Source organism: Esox lucius, chromosome 16 (assembly GCF_011004845.1).
Source record: "Esox lucius isolate fEsoLuc1 chromosome 16, fEsoLuc1.pri, whole genome shotgun sequence".
NCBI lineage: Eukaryota > Metazoa > Chordata > Actinopteri > Esociformes > Esocidae > Esox > Esox lucius.
In genome coordinates, this window is record NC_047584.1 from 11382493 (window position 1) to 11404963 (window position 22471).

Here is a 22471-nt window from a genome sequence, read left to right on the forward strand (position 1 = left end):
CGGCACCCGTACCGATGCTTGAGCTGAACAGCTTGGAAAAGGAAACGCTGCGTATGGTACGGCACCACTACTTTCCCACCGAGATGTCACGCACGCACACGGACAGCGTGGACGTGGAGCAGAGTTATTAACCTGCAAACAGCCGTGGCGATGAGCGCCCAAGGCGCCAGCAGTACCTTTTAAAAGAATGTGATTAGAGGAGAACGCAGGTGGCCGTACATAAGCTATAACATAACTCATAATTCCCTTTCAGAAAACCGATCAAAACCAACGGGGGAGCAGGGGCAGTGGGCTGCAATTAGGAATGGGTGAAATGGTTGTAGAGAGAGACTATATTACCAACTGGAGTACAATGTTTGGTATTTTACAGCGAGGGTCTAACCCTGAAGGCGGGGTCAGTGGTTAAATCCATGTAAACCATTTTCCCAACTAGCGGATAAGGTTACAGCGTTAGAATGCCTATTTAATGTTCCATCTCACTGCGCCATCCACTGTATTATATACCCCGCCAGGCTGTTTCTATAGGCCAATATCCTGTTGCTTTTCCCATGTCATTTATCACACTGCTCCTTTACTGTCTCTAGGCTAAGCTGAATGCGCGCATGGGTTGGAGAGATAACGTGAGATCCCGTAGCGTTGCTAAAACATTGTCATGTAAAAATATGTCGTCCAGGGTTAGTTCATTTATCAGAGTCATTAAAGTGGTTTGTTGAATAGAGGGTAAGGCATAAGTCGGGCCACTAGATTCAGCTGCTGGATGATTTTGTCTGGTGTTTTTAAATAATAATTACATACCTTGATTAAATTCAGACAGTTTGTTTGTGGAAAAAGTCTATGTCACGGCCTGACTGTTTGGATGCCCTCTAGTCATCTCTATGTCTGGTTTTGTTTGTCCCCAATTAGAGGCAGCTCTCCGGCGTTGTCTCTAACTGGAGATCCTATTTAAGTACAATTGTTACCAACACTTTGATTTGTTGTTGGTGCCGTATGTGCTGCTCGTCTCGCTTTCTGCCGTATATATTTATATATAATAACTCCATCTGTTGCCAACCCATATAAATTCTCTAGGTACAGGGTATCAACCATGTTCATCAAGGGCAATATTATATTTTTAGCCTCCAAGTTAAAACATTTATCTCCTGAAAATCAAAATGTGATTTGATTAATCCAGGTCAGTGTTGCAGTCTAAAAATCACTGGAATAAGATGAGCTAGTATTGGCTGGCTTTCCCCAAAAGTCCTATCTAGGTGACACAAATCTCTTTGTGCTGACAGCAGGGGGTTTTACTCAATGCACCACTCTGAAGTACACCCTGTCAGAAGAACAACCATCATCCCTCAGACGGTGCCACTAAAAACCTGCAGTCATTTGTAGTGGTGGAACGCACGGTTGGAAGAGAAATAGGGAATTAAGGAGAGAGATGAGGGTGGAGGGGTACTAAACGGCGGTTGACCAGGAGTGAGGTGATGAGGCTGAGGAGTCGCCGTGTTAGAAGGGGAAGGAAACTGGGGGGGGGGGTGGGCCTGCGGGGCTGGGCCAGGCCGAGCAGAGGAGATAGACTCAGGAGGCGGTGAGCTGTGTCATTATTCCTCGTGGCACGGAGAGGGTGAAGTGACAGCACACCACATATGCCACACAGGGCTTTGTGTGTGTGTGTGTGTGTGTGTGTGTGTGTCGCGGGGTGGGCTCAGTGAAACAGGTGGGGTAGCGAACGAGCGAGTGAGGGAGGGGGCGGGGGGCGGCGAAGGAGAGAGCGCTTTGCTCATCAGCATAATCACAGTTGGTTTTAAGCAGACAGACAGACTGACAGACTGACAGACAGACGTTGTTTACCCGCCATCTTCGCCTTCCGTTCCCTCAAACCATCTGAAATACAAACATCCTCTTGGGGCGCAGCCCACTTTGCCACGCAGACTGTTCCTCCAGGGACTAAAGCTGGATCTTCCTCAGAGGAGGCAGACAACTAAAATCGAATTTCCAGTCATAAGCCACCCACAGTTAAGGGGGAATCGCAGTCAGAAAGAAAACGATGGGTCGGCGGTGACAGACGGACAGACAGACGAGCAGAGAACGAACGTGTGCTCAGGGGGGTCTAATCAACCTGTTCTGTTACTGGATTGAGAACCTGCCAGATGCTGACCAACTATTCATGAATGAAGTGGGGAGACTGGGAGCTTATTGAGGGACTCCTTAAAGCACACAAACAGACAAGGCAATAATCCCCCTGTATCTCTCTCTCTCTTTCATTTCCTTCACTCTCTTTTTTCCTTCTCTACGCTTCTCTCTCTCCAAGTCCTTGTCTGTCCTAGCCTCGCCCCTGAAGCAGCCCCTGGCCAGTCACGTAGCCAGCTGACAGAACGTGTGAGTTCTACTCCCACCCACCCCCCTCCCACCCACTGGCCTCAATCACTCTGCGTGGGGATGAAACAATCTGTTTACCTTCACCGGCGCTGTGGAAAAACGCAGTTTGTCAGATCCTTGCCCACACACAAGTGGCACGTAGTCTAAACATTCACACAGAACTGTCTAGGGGTTGTAGGGAACGAGTTCATTCCTATGCCACCTCTAACAGCCGTAGGTCGTGTGTCTGGTTCCTATGTGTCTGGTTTGAGTGCGTGTTACTTACCGTTGAGCCATTTGGAGTTGTACTGGGCGGTCCTGAGCGGAGGCATGCCACCCAGGCTGCGGTAGATGACAGGGTCACGACCTGAGAAGTCTATGACCGTGGCGGCATACAGCTCGCCACTCTCCGTCACCACAGCCGTGGAGTTGTGGCGAGGGTCGTAGGGGCAGCGGGCTACACCGTTCACGCGGTCCAACACGCTGCTCATGTTCCCCACCTGACAGGAGAGAGAACGAGAGGAAAGGGGCAGAGTGTTGTAGCTGTCTTCTCCGCCTCAGCAGGCTGCTTCAGACCATATGGCTTTTGGATGTTTACATTCCAGACATGGAGCTGGAGACAGTCGTATCTTAACGCATCCCTTCATCGTTATCTAGCATGCCCTCTAAACCCCTCCCCCCAACCCTTCCCTTTCACAGTAATCACTCTAAGCCCCTCCCCCCAACCCTCCCCTCTCACAGTAATCACTCTAAACCCCTCCCCCCAACCCTTCCCTCTCACAGTAATCACTCTAAACCCCTCCCCCAGCCCTTTCCCTGACAGTTATCACTCTATCCCTCTATCACACCCTACCCTAACCCGTATCTGTCCTGACAGCTATCACTCCATCAGTCCGTCCATCCAATCCCTCTTTACCTCCCGGGTGATACAGAGGGGCTGGAAGGCGTTGGTTCCACAGGTGATGACCTCAGTCTTATTGACCAGCAGAACGCGGATGTAGTTCTGACACTCCACCTACAGGGGTCAGGGTTAGAGGTAAGAGACATATCAAGGTCCGGTTCTAGGCTTTGGTTGCACTAGCCAGAATTTGGTTTGGGAGAGCCCCACCTTACTTTGAAACATTTTAGAGCCCCTATCCTTTTGACGGTGGGGGCTTTTTATTTATTTTTTTGGAAATCAATACATTTTGCCATGGGCTGCAGTTGCAGTATTGCAAGGGTTCTGCTATTATGAAAAGATTTTTATGTGGCAGCATTTAGAAATTTTGAAACCAATTTCATTTACTCTTTTAGTCATTTCTCCTCACAGCATAGAAGGGAAAAATGCTACTTTACACCAATTTTTCTGCATGGAAAGATGTTCACCTTTTCTATTCATGCCAACACAGCAGGCGGTCCCCGGTCGTATTATTCACTAGCCAACCAAGGGAAGAAAAGGAAAACCGCGAGCGACTACTATAACTTGATATGAAATGTTATATTCTAGTTTTGTTACAACATTTTGCTGCTTGCAAGGATTTGCATTAACAAATATAACCCATTAATCACTCATTTAATGATAGGCCTGTCCACCTTTCAGCTGTGAAATGTTTAAACCTAGTGTAATCACAATTCCATTCTTAGAACGTATTGCCTGAAGAGGGAGGGAAAACATATTTGTTGTCCTTAAATATCCTGTCTTGGCAAATAAATAACAAAACAGAGTTTTAGAACTTGAGGTCAGATGAGGTTCTCCAGGTTTCAAACAAAAGAGATTGCTTTTTTTTGTTTCTATTCTTTGTTGGGCTTTGAGATAAAAATGACACAGCAATCAATTTTTTACCAAGAAAAGCAAAATAACAGAATGATCACACAGCCTTTGTTATCAGCCACTGTAAAGAAGGAAGAGACTCGGCTTGGAGGGGCTTACTAAAATGGTTGTGTTGTTTTCCACTTCCTAGGCAGAAAACACTTTGACTGAAGAGACACAATAACCACTACATTTTGTTGTTGTTCCTTCCCTCAAATCAAGACCAAAGTCATAGAATACCTCAGTCTTTCCTTTGCTCTGACAGGACCTTCTGGTGTCTTCGTCTGGGCCCCATTCCGTTGCCTAGAAGAGAAAAAAAAGTGACATTCATCTGCGTCACCTAGGATCTGTTGGAGGTGGAGAGGCTGTCTGATTAGGGTCTATTGGAGGTGGTGAGGCTGTCTGACTAGGGTCTATTGGAGGTGTTGAAGCTGTCTGATTAGGGTCTATTGGAGGTGGTGAGGCTGTCTGACTAGGGTCTATTGGAGGTGGTGAGGCTGTCTGACTAGGGTCTATTGGAGGTGTTGAAGCTGTCTGATTAGGGTCTATTGGAGGTGGTGAGGCTGTCTGACTAGGGTCTATTGGAGGTATTGAAGCTGTCTGATTAGGGTCTATTGGAGGTGGTGAGTCTCTAGTCACTATTGCTACGAACAACACAGATGCCATGAAAACACGTGGAACTTATCGTTGCTTCTAAATTGCATCAACATGAGTGGGCCAGCCAAGAAATTATGCCAGATAGGACCAGGTGTGAATCTCAAAAACCTCCCTATTCCCTGCTCAGGACATCTATTTGACCAGGACTCTGGTTGTTGTCACAGGCACACAGAACAGATGAGACATTAAAATGTTAACGGATTTTCTTTGGTCATTAAAGCCAATAATCTCCCAACATACACAAACGTGTGCGTGCTCTGTCATCCAATCATCCCTCACCACACATACACGCGTTGTCATCCAGTTCCCACAGAGCCGCGGTCTTTCCTCTACTGCCCAGTTACATTCCTTTAAAACTGCATGCTTTGGGTTTAATTGTGAATGGCCCAGTCCCAGCAAAGTGCGCGCACACACACACACACACACACACAAACACACACCAACCACTTGGCTACCAGGGCAACTCTGGCCATTTATATAGGAGCCTGAAAGATGTCCCTCTCTCTCCCTCCCCATCTCTCTCTCTCCCCCTCTCTTTCTGGGTTGCATTTTGTGTTCTGTCTCGCACTGTCACTAAAAATAGCCACGGTGCTGCTGGCCTGACCCACTAGCGCTGGGAGAGTTGGCAGGAATTATGGCCAACGGATATCCCCCCTGTGACACCCCTCCTCTGTCCCCTCCTCTGCCATGCTTATCCCCCCCCACCCCTAATCTCTTACAGTGAATACGGACCTCTCTGCAAACTTAAGAAAAGTCTGCCATTCCAGTTTCCTCTCCCCCTCCCTATTAACGCTAACTAGGAGCATCCACAGCGCGCGACCCGGCAACAACGACTGCCATTTTGGCTTCTTCTTCAAACTGCGGAGCATTGCCATGCACAACGGGGACCACATTGTGACATGAAAACAGAAAACCTCATTCTGGACACAGATTAAAGTGTCCACAAGCGGCGGGAGAAGAAGTAAATAGAGTAAGAGACATATTGATTAGTGCAATAAATCTGTGTTTAGCTCGTTGAGGGAGAAGGGTTAGCCCTGTTTAGCGGCCAAAATGGCACCATATTCCTTACATATTCCGTGCACTTCTTTTGACGAAAGTTGCATACTGTGTAGGGAATGGGGTGCCGTTTTGGACACAAACACTGTCTGCTGCTGAGAGATGAGTCTGGCTGTTATCTATGTCTGAGAGACTCTTTTCAATTAACCTTCCTCATACTGCAATGATTAGAGAGAGAGAGAACTGCGAGAACGACGAGAGAGGGGTGGAAGTAAGAGAGGGGAAGACTTTCTGTCTTACTTTAATGAGACATCCTCATTATCCTTAAAACATCACATACACAAAAAGACACTGCGATACATAGAGAGAGAGAGAGAATGAGTGTCATTACAGTGATTCAATTAGACACCTAAAACAGATTAAAAGTCCGGACAGATAAGAGTCAAGGCCTCTGTGAAAAAGAAAAATTTTAATATCCTCATATCAAGGCATTACTCCACCATGACAGTCAACAAACATTTCAAATAGAACCACACAAACAACACTTAGACACCATCCCAGTGTATTCTGCTTCTGTGTGTGTGTGTGTGTGTGAACAGGTTATGGTTAAAAGATAAGATTTAGGATTACTAAAACTGTTAAGGGGAATACATTTTGATGTCCGCATTTACACATTTGTTAGACAGTTGTGTATGTGGTGTGTGTGCATTTGTGTGTGATGGATGTTTACGCGTTGTTCAGGTCATTACCATATGAGGCCCGTCTATGAGGATCCCACAGGCTTAGAAGAGTACCTGTCTTCTTCCCGAACTGGAACAAAGCCTATTACTAATATCACAGGGCCCATGCACCACGACTACCACAGGGCCCATATACTACTAATATCACAGGGCCCATGCACCACGACTACCACAGGGCCCATATACTACAAATATCACAGGGCCCATGCACCACGACTACCACAGGGCCCATATACTACTAATATCACAGGGCCCATGCACCACGACTACCACAGGGCCCATATACTACAAATATCACAGGGCCCATGCACCACGACTACCACGGGCCCATGTACTACGAATACCACAGGGCCCATGTACTACAAATATCACATGGGCCCATGCACTATGAATACCACAGCGTCCATGTACTACAAATATCACATGGGCCCATGTACTATGAATACCACAGGGCCCATGTACTACAAATATCACATGGGCCCATGTACTATGAATACCACAAGGCCCATGGAGGGGTGAGGTCGCAGTATAGAGATAAGGTCACAGACGTAATTAGGTTAGAGTGTAGAGATGAGATTACAGAGGAGGAATCAGGTGACAGTGTAGGTATGTGTAACAAAGTGGAAGAATGAGGCTACAGTGGATAAATGAGCTCACAGTCTATGGATGAGGTGACAACGTGTGGATGAGGGCACCGTTGAGAGATGATGTCACAGGGAAGGAGGTCAGAATGTAGGGTTGAGGTCACAGTGTAGGAATTAGGTTACAGTGGAGGAAAGATGTCACATTGTAAGGATAAGGTCACAGTGGAGGGGTGAGGTCACCGTGTCCTAGGGTTCCTGATTACTGAACCTCCGCCTGCCCCAATATGATCCCACCTCTGCGTTTTGATTGTTTATAGAAGTGTTTCAAACCCCTGCCAAATGAGTCTGAATACGGATATTTTGTGTTAGCCATGACAAATACTGAAAAATGCACCACTTAAACAAGAAAAGTTAAATGACAAGTCACTTAAAAGAGGAATCGAAAATTGTAGGTATAAAAACAACACATTTGTTCGTATTTTGTTGTTGTTGCTTCTATTCCAAGACAGTATATTTTTCCATACTTGGACTGACTTGTTAATAGGTTGCAGCAGCACTGTCTGATGCATCTGTGAGTTCAATGCTCTCTATTAACAATGTCCTTCCAGGGCTGATTCAAGGACATTGATTTCGGCCAGATGCTTCGAATCTTCGAATGAGTTGTGCCCCTTTGCATCAAGGCCCTACCACTGCTTGGGCCCCTGAACTGGATTCTTTTTGTTGGACCGTGTAAGCCGAGCTGGCCAAGAAGAGCAAATATCTCTTACTGAGTGACTGAGTGACTACCCCTTGTTAAATAGCGTAGCAGTAAGAGACATGGACTGCCATGTGGGCAACCGGTGTTCGATCCTCGACCTCGGGCAGGATAAAGTATGCATTAGGATTTGTGCAGGATAGACAAAAACCTCACAAGCTTCAGTAGCTACGTTATAATAAGCCTAAAATTCAACTGTTTATGGTTATTTTGCGACTATTACTGGTGGATCTTCGAAGTACGCATCCGGGGTAATATAGACAACAATCCTTTGCGCAGTAAAAGAGGACGGGTTTCCACGATTCTCTCATCTTTTCACTAGGCGGAAAAGTCATTTATCGTCAGCTATATGGATAATGATTTTATCTATGTAATTCACAAATGAAAGAAAAACAAACATTGTTGTGCCATGAAATAGCTTTGGCAGTGTAAAGTTAATCTTCAGTCTCGTTAGCGATTGCTCAATTCTTCAAAACAAATTGTGCATTAGGATTTGTTCAGGATAAACAAAAACCTTGCTGGCTTCAAGCTTCAGTAGCTACGTTATAGTAAGCCTAAAATAATAGGTTTACTGTTAAGTACACATCCGTGCATGCTTTTTGGGGTGATAAAGATCACAACCCCTTGCACAGTAAAAGAGGATGAGTTTGCACAATTGTTTCGTCTTTACTTGATGAACACGAGACAATCGTCAGTTATCGTCACCTATAGTCAGCTATCATCACCTATATTGATAGTTACTGTATCAATGTTATTCATGAATGAAAAAAACAAATGTTGTTGTGCCATGAAATGAAATTGCTTTGGCAGTGTAAAGTTGTTCAGTTGTTCTAGCAATTGTTCAATTCTTATGACTATTCCAAATAGTAAGTATATACCAGTAAGCCTATTACTGGCTAATAATAATAAAATGGCCAGTGGCAAAAGCCATACAGTTCGTAGATTCTATTTGTGGTGGAGGTAAACTTAATAATAAAAAAAAATCTATTTAACACAATGCTTTATGTTGTCTAGCTAAATATTCAAACTTGGCGTGATGTTAATGTGTGACTAAATTATCTAATGTCAGGACGCAAGTTTATGATGAAGCAGTATGTCCCAATCGCTCCCTACAGTAATCTCTTTCTAATTTAACGTGTTGTATCAACCATGTGATACCTGTTGTTGGTTTGGATGTTCGTTAATGTAGGGAACTAGTTTTGAGAACCGTAGAGTTTCGAATAATTGGTTTTACATTTCAGAACAAACTGTAGCTTAGTGGTGTTGTGGATAAATACACAGCCTCGAGACCCCGGTTCAAATCCAGTGAGGGCAACAACATTCATCACTTCTAATCGTGGGCCGGCTGAACTAGGTTTGCCTGGTTCCTTTTCTTGTTTCCCCATTTTAGCAACGGCTCTGCGTGCCTCAAAAAAACGAATCTAAAAGCAGTACACCTCATTCCTCCAACTTTGCCACTTAGCCTGTTTTTCCACTTTCAGAGGCAATAAGTAAGCCTTGGTATGCCCTTGGCAACATTTTACAGAAAAAAATCACTGGGAAATAAAATAGAAAATACAATTAGCGAGATTATTGAGGAATCATAATTTTTTACAGCAGAGAAATAATATTTAGGAGGCAAATTCATTCAATTTTTTCAGGGAGTGAGGAAACGCTTCTGAAAAAAAAAGAAAACAGTGAGCCGGACATTCAGAACAGTTGGAAACGGTGCTTCCTTAAACACGGATGGCATTCCTTAGATAAGACTCTCTCTCTCTGACATATGAAATAGACTATTCATTATGGTTCCAGAATATGCTACATGAATGTGTCCATAGAGGAAACACTGAATATGTGTTGTGTTTTATGAATCACCATGACTTTCATAAACTGCAGAACCCGAGTCTTGTGCAACTGCCTGTGTTTACCCATCCATATTGATATAACTCTTAGAATCCATTTAGTCTGGGGATGGCTCAAAATGAATTAACTTCTATTTCGCCTACCTATATCCTTGATTCAACCTCAAAATCTAGGCTTGACATCCTGTTCCTCCTTTGATGTGAAGGTAAGAGAGTGTTGTTTGCATACAAATTTGTAACGGTGTAGAGACAATGCATACAGATCATTCATCTCAGCACAGCCTGTACCAGCCTGCTTGCTCCACTTCACCCAAGTCCCCCACCCCACTTCGTCCTTACAGAGTCCCCCATTCAGGCTTGCGTCCCGTCGGCCATCATCCCATCCCTCCACTCCTTCCCCAGTCCCCCTCACTGCTCCCCTGCCACGAAGACAGATGTGACAGGACTGTCAATGACCCTGCCTCATTGTCCCTGAACACTGATCCCTACAGTATGCCTGGCACTCTAACCCCCCCCCCCCCACCCCCCAAGTGTGTATCCGTGGGTGATTGTTTATGCGTGATTGCGTGTACGTAAAGGGGACCGTCTTTGAAGTGCCACAGCTGGTCTGACAGCATGTTTACAGAGAAGAGAAAGCGGGAGAGGGAAATGGAGAAGAGAGAGATGGAAATGAGAGAGATGGGGATGATGGGACTCAGAGGAGGGACACTGACCCGACAAGCGGCGGCTCCCCACTCCCCCTGCATCCCGGTGGGCTTGGTGCAACCTCCTGTCAGGGTGGCTGAATGATGACTTTAATCCTGTGATCGTAGTGTTACAGCACCTCTCTGCCCACTACAGCCTCCTCCAGTCTCCTCTCTTAGCATGGCCATTATGGATCATCCCTGAGCACACACACCTACACATACAATGGTCTCGTCGTGCTGTGAAACCTCCTCCCATTCTGACAAAGAACACATCAATCTCTCCAAATTGCAGCGGGAAAATTTATCATAAGGCAGTATGAAAGAAATCAACCATGACTCATCCACTGTTGGGTTATGGAGCTGGGTGTTTTACTACTCTGGCAACTAGAGGATGTGAACTACGAATATATAATCAGGGACGATTTAATTATTTAATTAACATATTTAATTAATCTAGCATGTTGACCCTTCCGAACTAGCTTCATAACACAAGTAAGTACTGTAAATGAGGACAAGTGGGGAGGGTAGCCTCAGTTATACTGTATACTCTGTCTATGGGTAACACTATTAATATTATTAACTCTGAAACCTTACACCTTTCTGGCTTGAAAGAAATCCCACTGGCATCATATTGCATTTGCATCTTCATGTCAATATGTTCCAAATAATCAAATAATATTTTTTTCTGGTTTCACTTCCCCATCCTTCAACAAACAACCTGATATGTTTACAAACATTAATATTAAAAATACACAATAATTTGTTGTCTTCGTCTATCCTGAAATGTTTCCCACAAACCTCAGTTGACCAGGACGTTGACACAGGAAGACACTAATTATTGCTAAGGAAGCTGTAATTTAGAGGTCATAACCTTTTGGCCAGAGAGGTCACCTCCAATTCCCTCACCTTGGTCCTCACAGACCAACACAATTCATCCTGAGGTGAAACAAACAACTTTTCCCCAATGACAAACAAAAGCTCTTAGATTCCTTTGGACTCAGTCATCTGTTTCTATAAGGCTCAGGCCCTTTTTGTCATTCATCTCTCCTCAATTCCATATGTTCTCCAAACCTTAAAGTAACTGCCTTTGGAAAATCACAAGTTGTAAAGTTAGTATTCTGTTATCTCATACCCGAATACAATCCTGTTTCCAAAAAAGTTGGGGTACTGCGTAAAATGAATATAAAACCAGAATGCCATTTAATTCCTAAATTTAATTGAAAATAGTACAAAGACAACATATCAAATGTTGAACCAGAGAAATGCAAATTCTTTTGAAAAATATATACCCATTTTGAATTTGATTACAGCAACACGTTTCAAAAGAGTTGGGAAAGGGGCATGTTTATTACTGTGTTACCAACTCTCCTTTTAGCAACACTGTAAGCATTTAGGAACTGAGGAGAACAATTGCTGTAGTTTTGAAAGTGAAATGTTTTCCCATTCCTGCTTGATACAGGATTTCAGCTGTGCAACAGTTTGGGCTCTCCTTTGTCATACCTTTCGTTTGATAATGCGCCAAATGGCACATTTCAATGGCTGACAGGTCTGGACTGCAGGAAGGCCAGTTTAGCACCCGGACTCTTTTACTACAGAGCCATGCATTAATGGTGCCTTCACAGATGCACTAATGCACCCCCATACCATCACGGATGCTGGCTTTTGAACTGTGTGCTGATAAGAAGCTGGATGATCCTCTCCTCTTTAGTCAGGAGGACGCGGTATCCATCAATTCCCAGAAATAATAAGAAGGCGGTGCCGTTTCTGGAGCTTGTTTATATCTGGTTTCTTCTTTGCATGGGTTTTAACTTACATTTGTGGATGCAGCGACGTACTATGTTCACAAACAATGGTTTGTGGAAGTGTTCCAGAACCCTTTCAGTGATTTCCCAATACAGAAATGTGTCCGTTTCTAATGCAGTGCCGTCTAAATGATTTGCACATCTTTGCATTCTGATTTTATTTCCATTTTACACAGTGTCCCAACATTTTTAGAAGCTTGGTTTTAATATTGTTGACGTATTCATATTTGATAATGTCATCCTCCCGAGGAGTTTGAACTGGTCATTCAGCAATTTAGGGAAAGATGAGCAAGCTAATCAGCAACCTATCCTAAATATTATAATTGTATGACTGGAAGGTCTTTACACCCAAACCATTCTGTTGGTGGGAAACTCCCATCATTTCTATACGGAGAAGCTAATAAAGGTAATTACAATTGTCAAAAAGAAAATCTACTTGACTGAAGTAATTTTAGGTTACATATTATGGAAATCTGAAAACTCTGGGAAGTTACTTTAGGGTTATGGATGGTGGACAGATCTGGGCCTCAGTCTGTGCACAAGGTTACCAATTTGTGAAGATGCTCTAAAATATTAATTCCAGAAACTCAAATGCCTTCTGAGGGAAATACAGAAAAAAAAGATTACCAAACTGACCTGAAGGCCTTCCTTCCCCACTTCACCTAAATAAAGCGGCTTTCTGATATTTGTGTTATTGGTTATAGGAAATTGGGTCATTTGAATGAGAGAATGGGCAAAATACCCTGTATAATTTCTTGAGAAGGAAAGAGAAAGTAAGAAAATATCTTTGCAAAAGTTTCCTTAGATTCACAGAGGGCAAAAACAATCATCAGAAATTGCGGCTGCTACACTTGGCCGAATGGAATGATGCAATTCAACATTCGAGCCACAGTCAGACAAAATTCGACCCATCGTCCGTCAGTGCTCTCATTGCCAGGAGAGTCTCAGGAGAGAACACCGCTTTTTCATACCAATGTTTGGGAAAACATCCCACTCACATTTTGATCCCGGTCACATGGGACATAGAACCCCTGAACCAGTTAACCCAGACCTCCCAGTGGACAGCTTGAGTTTGAGCATGGACTCAAAGCTGAGAAAATAATACGTCCTTAGCCATCTGGAGTTTGACTTGTAAACAGACCAAGCCACCAAGTTCCCCACAGAATAGGATCAAATTATTCAGCAGTGTCTTTTGGGCTGTGATATAAATGGGCTGGCAGGGTCAGAGCGAAGCCTCCACATGGCTGTCCTGTGTGTTCCTTTCGTTTCGAAGACGTACGGTGTGAACGAAGAGGGAAGGAGGGAGTGGGTGCGAACGATATTAAAAATGGGTGACACAAACACAAATGGGTGATGGAGGAATAAAGAGATGTGGAAAAGAGAGATGGTGCGAGGTTGTATGAGTTTCTGTAGACTGCGGATCGCTGTAACTCCCTTCAGGCAGTTAAATGCTCCTGCAGACCCAGGCAGTTTACATTCCAACCCTGCTCAACTGGCACAACAGCGCACCATCTCAGCACACCCCTCCACCCCCACCTCCCCCTCATCTCACTACACATCTTAGACCTCTGCTCACAAACCTGACATCTCCCTCTATTGTGAAGGGGCCAGTGAAAGTCTGATGTCGGTTGGACCTTGTGTTCTTCTGATGTTCCTACTCCCCTCCTCCTGTCCTGTCATTCCCCTCCACCTCTACCTTCAGCGCCACTCTCACCCCTTGATCTCTCTCTCTCTCCCACTTTGACCTACCAAACCTCTCACCCAATCCCTATCCCCGCTGGGAAGTTCCTATCCCATAACTCCTCTTCCACATCATCAGCCTAACAGGTCAACCCAGAGCACATAACTCCCACTTACTGAAGAGATGTATGATGACCTGACCAAAATGAAGCCATGGACTCTAACATGAAGGATTGAGCATGATTGAGCTACTGGCAGTTTGAAGAAGACCAGTGTAGGATGCTTGTCAATAAGCTAATTGACCACAGAGTTCGGACAGGGAGAGTCACGACAAGCAAAAACTAAAATGAAGGTGAAAAGGCACCTGGAATAGTCTATGTTTCACGTTTGCACAGCACAGTAGAGGAGATTTTATTCCGGCAGAGCAGTGTCAAGTACAGCATAGTAAAATACATTTATGACTGGTTTGATTTCATCTAGTAAAGACCTGCTCAACAAAAATAACACACACACTATCCAAGAAATGTTTTGGACGACGTTTGTGCTTGCATATTAAAAACTCCATTATCACATACTCACAAACACATACACACAAACACACTAATGCTTCTAAAAGTTGGTCAAACGGTTAAACTAGTGCAAAAACTGTCTTGAGCTCACCCCCATTGAGATTTATGGTGTGTTTGATGGCGTATAAACCCACAAGTTAGCGTTTGATGGTGACTGTTGTTGTATTGAGACAACAGTGACCATCATCCTTAGGCTTTTTACTAACCTATGAGATGCGTGCATGCAATCTTGGAAGCATCAATTCAGGCTACAAGTGTTGTGGACCTAAAAGAAGTTGTGGAATATCATAACTTTGAGGGGCTTTTTTGTAACAGATGTTTCTTTCCATGTGTCAAATTGAGGATGCATAGTACACTTGTTCAATGCAGGAAATATTTTGAGTGGACAAACATGGGTAGGTTCAACCAACGAGAGACCCTTATGGAGTGGCTGTTTGACAAACCAGATGAAAACAACAGGTCTAACTTGAGTTTGTGCCACACTAGGTAATACATGACAAACACATATGACATGACAATTAAGCCTTGGCTCATGGAGGTTACAAGCTACTAAATTAATAAGAATTGCACTGTATGAATGGAATGTATTTAATTCAGTGATTCACGAGGCAGAAGAAAGATAATGTAGGGACAAAGAAAAGCTGCCCATGACCCCTGGGGCCCAGTGTCACAAGATGGTTGAATTAGGGTAGAAAACACTATTGAAAATGAGATAGGTCATTAATTATCATAAATTATTTGGACTTTTACTTGAAGCAGCAGAGCTCCCAGCTGTGTCCTTAAAATACAGTTTTTCACATTTGGTAAGACACATTTCATGAAACCACCACTTTTCTCAAAACTTTAAGCACAGAACCAAATCTTCAAACTACATTCACAAAACCTCTGACCCTTCTGTCAAAAACACTTGCCTCAAAACCATTTAATCTCTTCTCAAAATCCAACAATGCTTTCACATCATACACACAGCCAGTAAAACACTACGGAGCATTCATTAGACGCTACATAAAATAATTGAGAACACCGCATCCAGGTCATGTAGATACAGATTTTGTAATTGTATTTTGCAATACACAAGAAAATGAACAAGGCAAGCCTAGTTCTGCCAGCCTGTGATTAGAAGGGATGAATGTTTTGCCCTCACTGGATTTGAACATGGGTCTCCCATGTGAGAGACTGTGTCTTTATCCACTACGCCACAAAGCTAGACATAAGCTGAGTGATAGCGTCTTGACATTAGATCATTTTGTAAAACATTTACTAAAATGTGGGAAAAGTTTATGCTTAACTCATTAAATTGATTTTTGTGTCTGATCTTACCATTTCTTCGTTCAAATATGTTATTTCACATTTGCTTCTTTTTTGAATTATGGAAATTAGCCTTTCCATGCACTGCTTTCCCAATGCAATCTGTGGAGAACTTTAAGAAATGTATAAGCTAGGCTAAATGTGTACATTAAAACTGAATAATAAACTGTCATTCACAGGTTTCATCGACGTCACTTGCCATGGTCACAGACACAGATATTGATGAAGGTTTAACGTATATTTTATATGAGGATTTTTTTTTCATGATTGAATTAACATTTCTCATGATTGTTTTTAACCATACTTTAAAAAAAAAAAAAAATAATAATATTTTGTTTAAGTTTTTATTTTCTTACGGTCAATACATTTCAGCTCAATTTGTCTTAAAGCATTATGCTAAACTGAATAACGTTTGTTATTACGTTTACTTCCACCACAAATAGCACCTATGAAGCTTGGCCGTTTTAACAGCCAGTAATTGGCTTACTAGTATCAAATAACTTACTACTGGGAATTGTCATAACAATTGAGCAATTGTTTGCAAGACTGAAGATCAATGTCACACTACCAAAGCAATTTCATTTCATGACACAACAAAAGCTTGTTTTTCTTTAATTCGTGAATGACATTCATACAATAACTATTAATATAGGTGATGATAACTGACTTTTTCGTCAAGTAAAAAGAAGAGAATTGTGGAAACTCCTCCTCTATTACTGCACAAGGGGTTGTGATCTAGTCTATATTACCAAAAAAAATGCACGGATGCGTACGGAAATCCACCAGAAACAATGTTACCATAAACAATGTTATTTTAGGCTTACTATAATGTAGCTTCTGAAGGTTGTCAGCAAAGATTTTGTTTATCCTGAACAAATCCAAATGCTTAATTTGCTTTGACTGCCTCAATGCTTGAACAATGATCCCCAGCATGAGAGTCCGCATCTCTAACCACTACGCTATTAAGGGACAGTCAGTCAGTCACTCACCCACTTACTCACAAAAATACAGTAATCCACTAAAGAAAACTCCAAAGAAAACTCTAAATGAAAGGCACATTACAAAAAACTCAAGAATGTTGTGCAACTGCAAAATTTAAAAAAAGTCAATGAGAGATTCATTCTACCTCAGCATAATGTCATTGTACAGAGTCCGGCCAGAGGACTCTGCCTCTTTGTCCAACACCTCTTTCACATACTCTTCCTCCTAGGGTTTGATTACATTTGTGGGTTTGATTACAGGCAAAAAAGTTACCAGGAACAGAGAACTTTGAAACTCATCAGCCTACTCTCAATGAAGGCCATTCCATGCGAGAAATTGCCAAGAAACTGAAGATCTCGTATAATGTTGTGTACTACTCCTTTGACAGAACAGCAGACACTGGCAATAACCAGAATAGAAAGCGGAGTGAGAGCCTGTTTCGCAAAATAGTCTCTAATGTATTTGTCCTCTTGCTCAGTTGTGCACCGGGGCCTCCCACTCCTCTTTCTATTCTGGTTAGAGCCAGTTTCGTATGGAATAGCTTTAATTTTTCAGGCACTATGCATTCCGGTAGGTAGTGTTCTCTTGGCATCCACCACACCCAGATTCGTCCATCAGACTGCCAGATAGTGAAGTGTGATTCATCACTCCAGAGAACACATTTCTACTGCTCAAGAGTCCAGTGGGGGCATGCTTTATACCACTCCAGCCGACACTTGGCATTGCGCATTTTGATGTGAAGCCTGCGTACAGCTGCTAGGTCACGGAAACACATTTCATAAAAGCTCCCCGACGCACAGTTGTGCTTCCAGAGGCAGTTTGGAACTCTGTGGTGAGTGATGCAACAGATGATAGGTACTTCAGCACTCGGCGGCCCCGCTCCATGAGTTTGTTTGGTCTACCACTTTGTGGCTGGGCTGTTGTTTCTCCTAGACACTCCCACTTCATAATTATAGCACTTAGAGTTGACCGGGACAGCTCTAGTAGAGCCAAAATGTCACAAACTGACTTTTGGCAAAGGTGGCATCCTATGACAGTGCCACCTTTAAAGTCACTGAGCTCTTCAGTACGACCCATTTCTTTGTCAATGTTTGTCTATGGAGATTTCATGGCTATGCGCTGGATTTTATGCACCTGTGATCATTGGGTGTGGCTGGAACACCTGAACTCAATAATTAGTACAGGTGTCCACATACATTTGGCCATATAGTGTATTTTATTTTTACATAAAGAAGCAGTTTGAGTCTCTGTTGTTTACACGGGTCCACACACCCCACAAGCACACATGGCTGGAACTATGGAGATAATAAATGTGTTTTCACCCCTGGATATATTAATGCAGAGCCCAAAAACTACACTAATTAGCAGGAAGTAGTGACAACCATCCTCTGTCTCCAATACTGTACCTGCCAGCAGTAACTTCTAGAGCTAACGGAAAAATACTAAGACCCCGGTCCGATCCCAAGGACCAGTAAAGAAAAAGCCCATTCAAAAGAGTCAAGAGGAAAATCTGCAGAACTAGTAGACTACTTTACTCCCACAAGAACAGTGATTATTGAATTTTCAGGATGTGGACATACCATTCCCTTAGAATGAAAGAAAACAAGCATCAGGCAACTAAAGCTTGTTGAACCTGTACACATAGGTTTCAGTGACTCTATAAAGCAATAAAGCAGTGGATAAAACACAAAAGAATATGGAAGAAATAGACACATACTCTACTGAAAAAGGATACACTCTAAGAATCTTTTCTATCATGTTGCTACAGAATTGATGTGACAGAAGAGAACATTTGGCCTATCTACAAATAGAAACAAACACTAAAAGAGGAACGCAGATAAAAGAAGAAAACGAAACAGCGTCTATTTCTCTCCCCTCTCTCCCCGTACCCTCCTTCCCTCCCTCATTTCCTCCCTTCTTCCCTACATTCTCGTCCCCCCTCTCTGTTGCACCTTCCCAATGACAGACTGAGTTAGAAACTTATCAGAAAGAAGAGCTCAGATGATAGTCTCTTTCACCTGAGAAGAATGGTCCACCATCAGTATGTGTGTGTTGAGCGGAGAAATAGTCCAGTATATTGGCTAGAACATTTTTTATTTGGTGTAGAAGATTGAACATTTGCTCACTTGTATAATTTCGACGTTGAATGTAACCTGATATTTTGCCATTTCAGTAAAGCCTAGGTTCGGCCTATAGTTCAATACTGTACTCTATTGAATTAACATGCTTTTATTTTACATTTCATCCTGGTTTCGGAGTCCAGGATAATCTACATACAGTATCTCACAAAAGTGAGTACACCCCTCAAATTTTTGTAAATATTTGAAGAAATGACACTTTGCTACAATGTAAAGTAGTGAGTACAGCTTGTATAACAATGTAAATGAGCTGCCCCTCAAAATAACACAACACAGCCATTAATATCTAAACTGCTGGCAACAAAAGTGAGTACACCCCTAAGCGAAGATGTCCAAATTGGGCCCAATTAGCCATTTTCCCTCCCCGGTGTCATGTGACTTGTTAGTGTTACAAGGTCTCAGGTGTGAATGGGGAGCAGGTGTGTTACATTTGGTGTCATTGCTCTCACTCTCCCTCATACTGGTCACTGGAAGTTCAACATGGCACCTCATGGCAAAGAACTCTCTGAGGATCTGAAAAAAAGAATTGTTGCTCTAGATGCCTAGGCTATAAAAAGATTGCCAAGACCCTGAAACTGAGTTGCAGCACGGTGGCCAAGACCATTCAGCGGTTTAACAGGACTGGTTCCACTCAGAACAGGCCTCGCCAAGTTGGGTGCACGTGCTCAGTGTCATATCCAGAGGTTGTCTTTGGGAAATAGAAGTATGAGTGCTGCCAACATTGCTGCAGCCCCTCCCTTCAGAGACTGGACTGCAGGCCAGTATTCCAACATGATAACGACCCCAAACACTCTTCCAAGACGACCACTGCCTTGCAAAAGAAGCTGAGGGTAAAGGTGATGGACTGGCCAAGCATGTCTCCAGACCTAAACCCAATTGAGCATCTGTGGGGCCTCCTCAAACGGAAGGTGGAGGAGCGCAAGGTCTCTAACATCCACCAGCTCCGTGATGTCATCATGGAGGAGTGGAAGAGGACTCCAGTGGCAACCGGTGAAGCTCTGAGGAACTCCCTGCCCAAGAGGGTTAAGGCAGTGCTGGAAAATGATGGTGGCCACACAAAATATTGACACTTTGGACCCAATTTGGACATTTTCACTTAGGGGTGTACTCACTTTTGTTGCCAGCGGTTTAGACATTAATGGCTGTGTGTTGTGTTATTTTGAGGGGACAGCAAATTTACACTGTTATACAAGTTGTACACTCACTAGTTGACATTGTAGAAAACAGTGTTGTCACATGAAAAGATATAATCAAATATTTACAAAAATGTGAGGGGTGTACTCACTTTTGTGAGATACAGTATATCCAGTATCCAGTATATCCAGTGGCACTGTAGATTAAACAATTTATACTTTAGGCGGCAATATGGCAGTCTACAAGCTCTATAGGCTCAATTTATGATAGTTTTAACTGGATGACACCAAGTGATTATGCCAAGTGAGACAATACGCTATTTGAGTTTCTCCTCTGTAACCCCACCCATCCCATACACAAGTGTGTGTGTGTGTGAAGGAGAGAAAGCATAGTATTGATATCAAGGAAGATTATTTTGATTTCTGCAGCTTGGCAGCAGCATAGTCTCCTCTATTAAGGCCAGAGAGGTGGGCTGTACATCCATCCAGGCCTTTTGAAGCCTTTCCACAGAGGTGTCCTGTATACATAGTATCTGCTGGGTCAGGTATGTTTTGGGCTGGCCAGAAAGCCTTGAAGGCTATAAAGACCAGAGGATTTGTTCGTGATTTGTTTCTACCTGTCTCTACCCCTTCACATTTCTCTCTGCCTCTCTCTCCCTCTCCTCCTAACTCCTTATGTTCTCCTCCCTCTCTCATTTCATCTGGCTCTCTCCCTTCCTCACCCTTTCACCAATAGCCTTGGATGGCCACTGCGCTCATCCTCCATTCTGTACCACAGGCTTGCCTGCCCACTAATGGCAATGGCTGGTGTTCTCCCAGGTGCCTGTTTAAATGTGCTGGCCATTCCTTCAAAGGCCCGGCAACATCAACACTCCCCTCATCCTGGCCCCGCTTAGAACAGGGAGAGCTAAAAAGACTGTCCTCCTCCCTCTGCCGTCCCGCTATTACTCCCCTCCTGACATCTCCTGCCAGGGGCTGTGTGCTTGGCATAGGGAGGTGAACTCTGTTCCTGGGCTGGCTCTCCCTCTTTCTGTTCCATTATAGTCGGCAGAGTAACACACCGGGGTGACTCTTATGACCTCAGAGAAAGAGAGAGAGAGAAGAGGAATGACAGTGGGAAGGAGGCTTTAGAGAGAAAAAGAGAGGGGAATGAGAGAAGGGGAGAGGGAGAATGGGCGGAGAGAGGGGAATGAGAGAAAGAGGGAGGAAAGGATTAAGAGGAGTATGCAATGGTGTGAGGGAGTGACAGAAAGTGTGAGAGAGGGAGAGAGGAGGAAGAAAGAAGGGGAAAGCAAGAGAGAGAGAGAGAAAGAGGGAGAGAGAAAGAGAGAGAAAGAGGGAGGGACGAGGGAAGGACCCTGAAAAGGGATGTGGTTACAGTGATAATGGGTTGGATAAAGCCTGGGCTGCCTTCAAAAGAGATGAATAGGTCTGCTCTGACTGAACACAGGACACTGCATTGTGGCTGTTACTTACTCCATTTACCTTTCCATCAATCAATGACTGGTTTCAACTAGAGGACAGCGAGTAATGTAGACTGACTGTCACCCCATTTCAATACCTGACCTCCATTTAAGGTCTGCGTGATTGTGCAGACCGCGCTAGGCTGGTCCCCCGGGACCAGGTCGGATATCTCCTGCTGTGTGGTGCCTGGTTAACAGGCTAGCAGCCAGAAAGAGTAGGAGGGGGAGCTGGGGAGCAGGAGGAGAATTAGACGGAGGGTAGTTTGACGCAGCGTCTTTCCATCTCTCTCATCTGTTTAGTCATGCTGGCAAATCCTCCTGCTCTTTACTGGGCACCAACAGTGTTTTGTGGTCCTCCATTTAGGCTCTGGCATGCCCAGCGACACATCCAGTAAGTACAGAATGGAGATGGATCTGCCTTTCTGTGTGTGTTTATGTGTGCGTATATGTGTGTGTCCGTGTGCATGCCAAGCAAGTGGGGTACAGATGTTGAAAGAACTCGTTTGATGAACCATTTTCAGAGAGCAAAGAAAGTAAGCGGACAACGCTGAGGCGAAACTAAAGTGAACCCTACGAACTCCAGCCTTGGTACATGTTCAGACACAACGTAAGAGAATCAAAAGACTGGACATGCTGATGGGGACTTTGACCTGCTGGCGGCAGACGCTCACATGTTATGCCACCTTGTTGTGACCGTTCTGAAAGAGCGCTTTGTCTGGGGGGAGGGGACAAGCTCTCATCCACAACACATCTTAATGCTATGGTGCTGTAGCATCAGGCCTAAAACACAGCTGTCACTCATCACACTCAACTCCTCTCCCCTCTAGTGAGATACGACATCTAGGTGAGACCTGGGTTCTTACCTGAATCAAAGACACGTTGTTGAGACTCAATCTGAACAGGACGTTTCTGTGTAGGAAAAAACAGAGAGGAAATATGATTTATTTGAAATAGTTATAAACACTTAATAAACAATTCATAAACATGGCAGCTATATTTATTTTGTGTTT

At 43.7% G+C, this 22471-nt stretch overlaps 1 protein-coding gene across 8 annotated transcripts in view; it reads right to left on the minus strand.

Moving 5' to 3' along the window:
- Positions 1 to 22471, minus strand: part of sema5ba (sema domain, seven thrombospondin repeats (type 1 and type 1-like), transmembrane domain (TM) and short cytoplasmic domain, (semaphorin) 5Ba) — a 155299-nt gene that overhangs the window by 44457 nt on the left and 88371 nt on the right. For all 8 annotated transcript variants that reach the window (XM_010879736.5, XM_010879733.5, XM_010879732.5 and 5 more), the window contains 4 exons: positions 22325 to 22370; positions 4370 to 4432; positions 3257 to 3355; positions 2627 to 2840 (listed from right to left, as the gene is read on the minus strand). In XM_010879736.5, coding sequence (XP_010878038.2) covers positions 2627 to 2840; positions 3257 to 3355; positions 4370 to 4432; positions 22325 to 22370 — 422 coding nt within the window. The remainder of the gene's footprint in view (positions 1 to 2626; positions 2841 to 3256; positions 3356 to 4369; positions 4433 to 22324; positions 22371 to 22471) is intronic.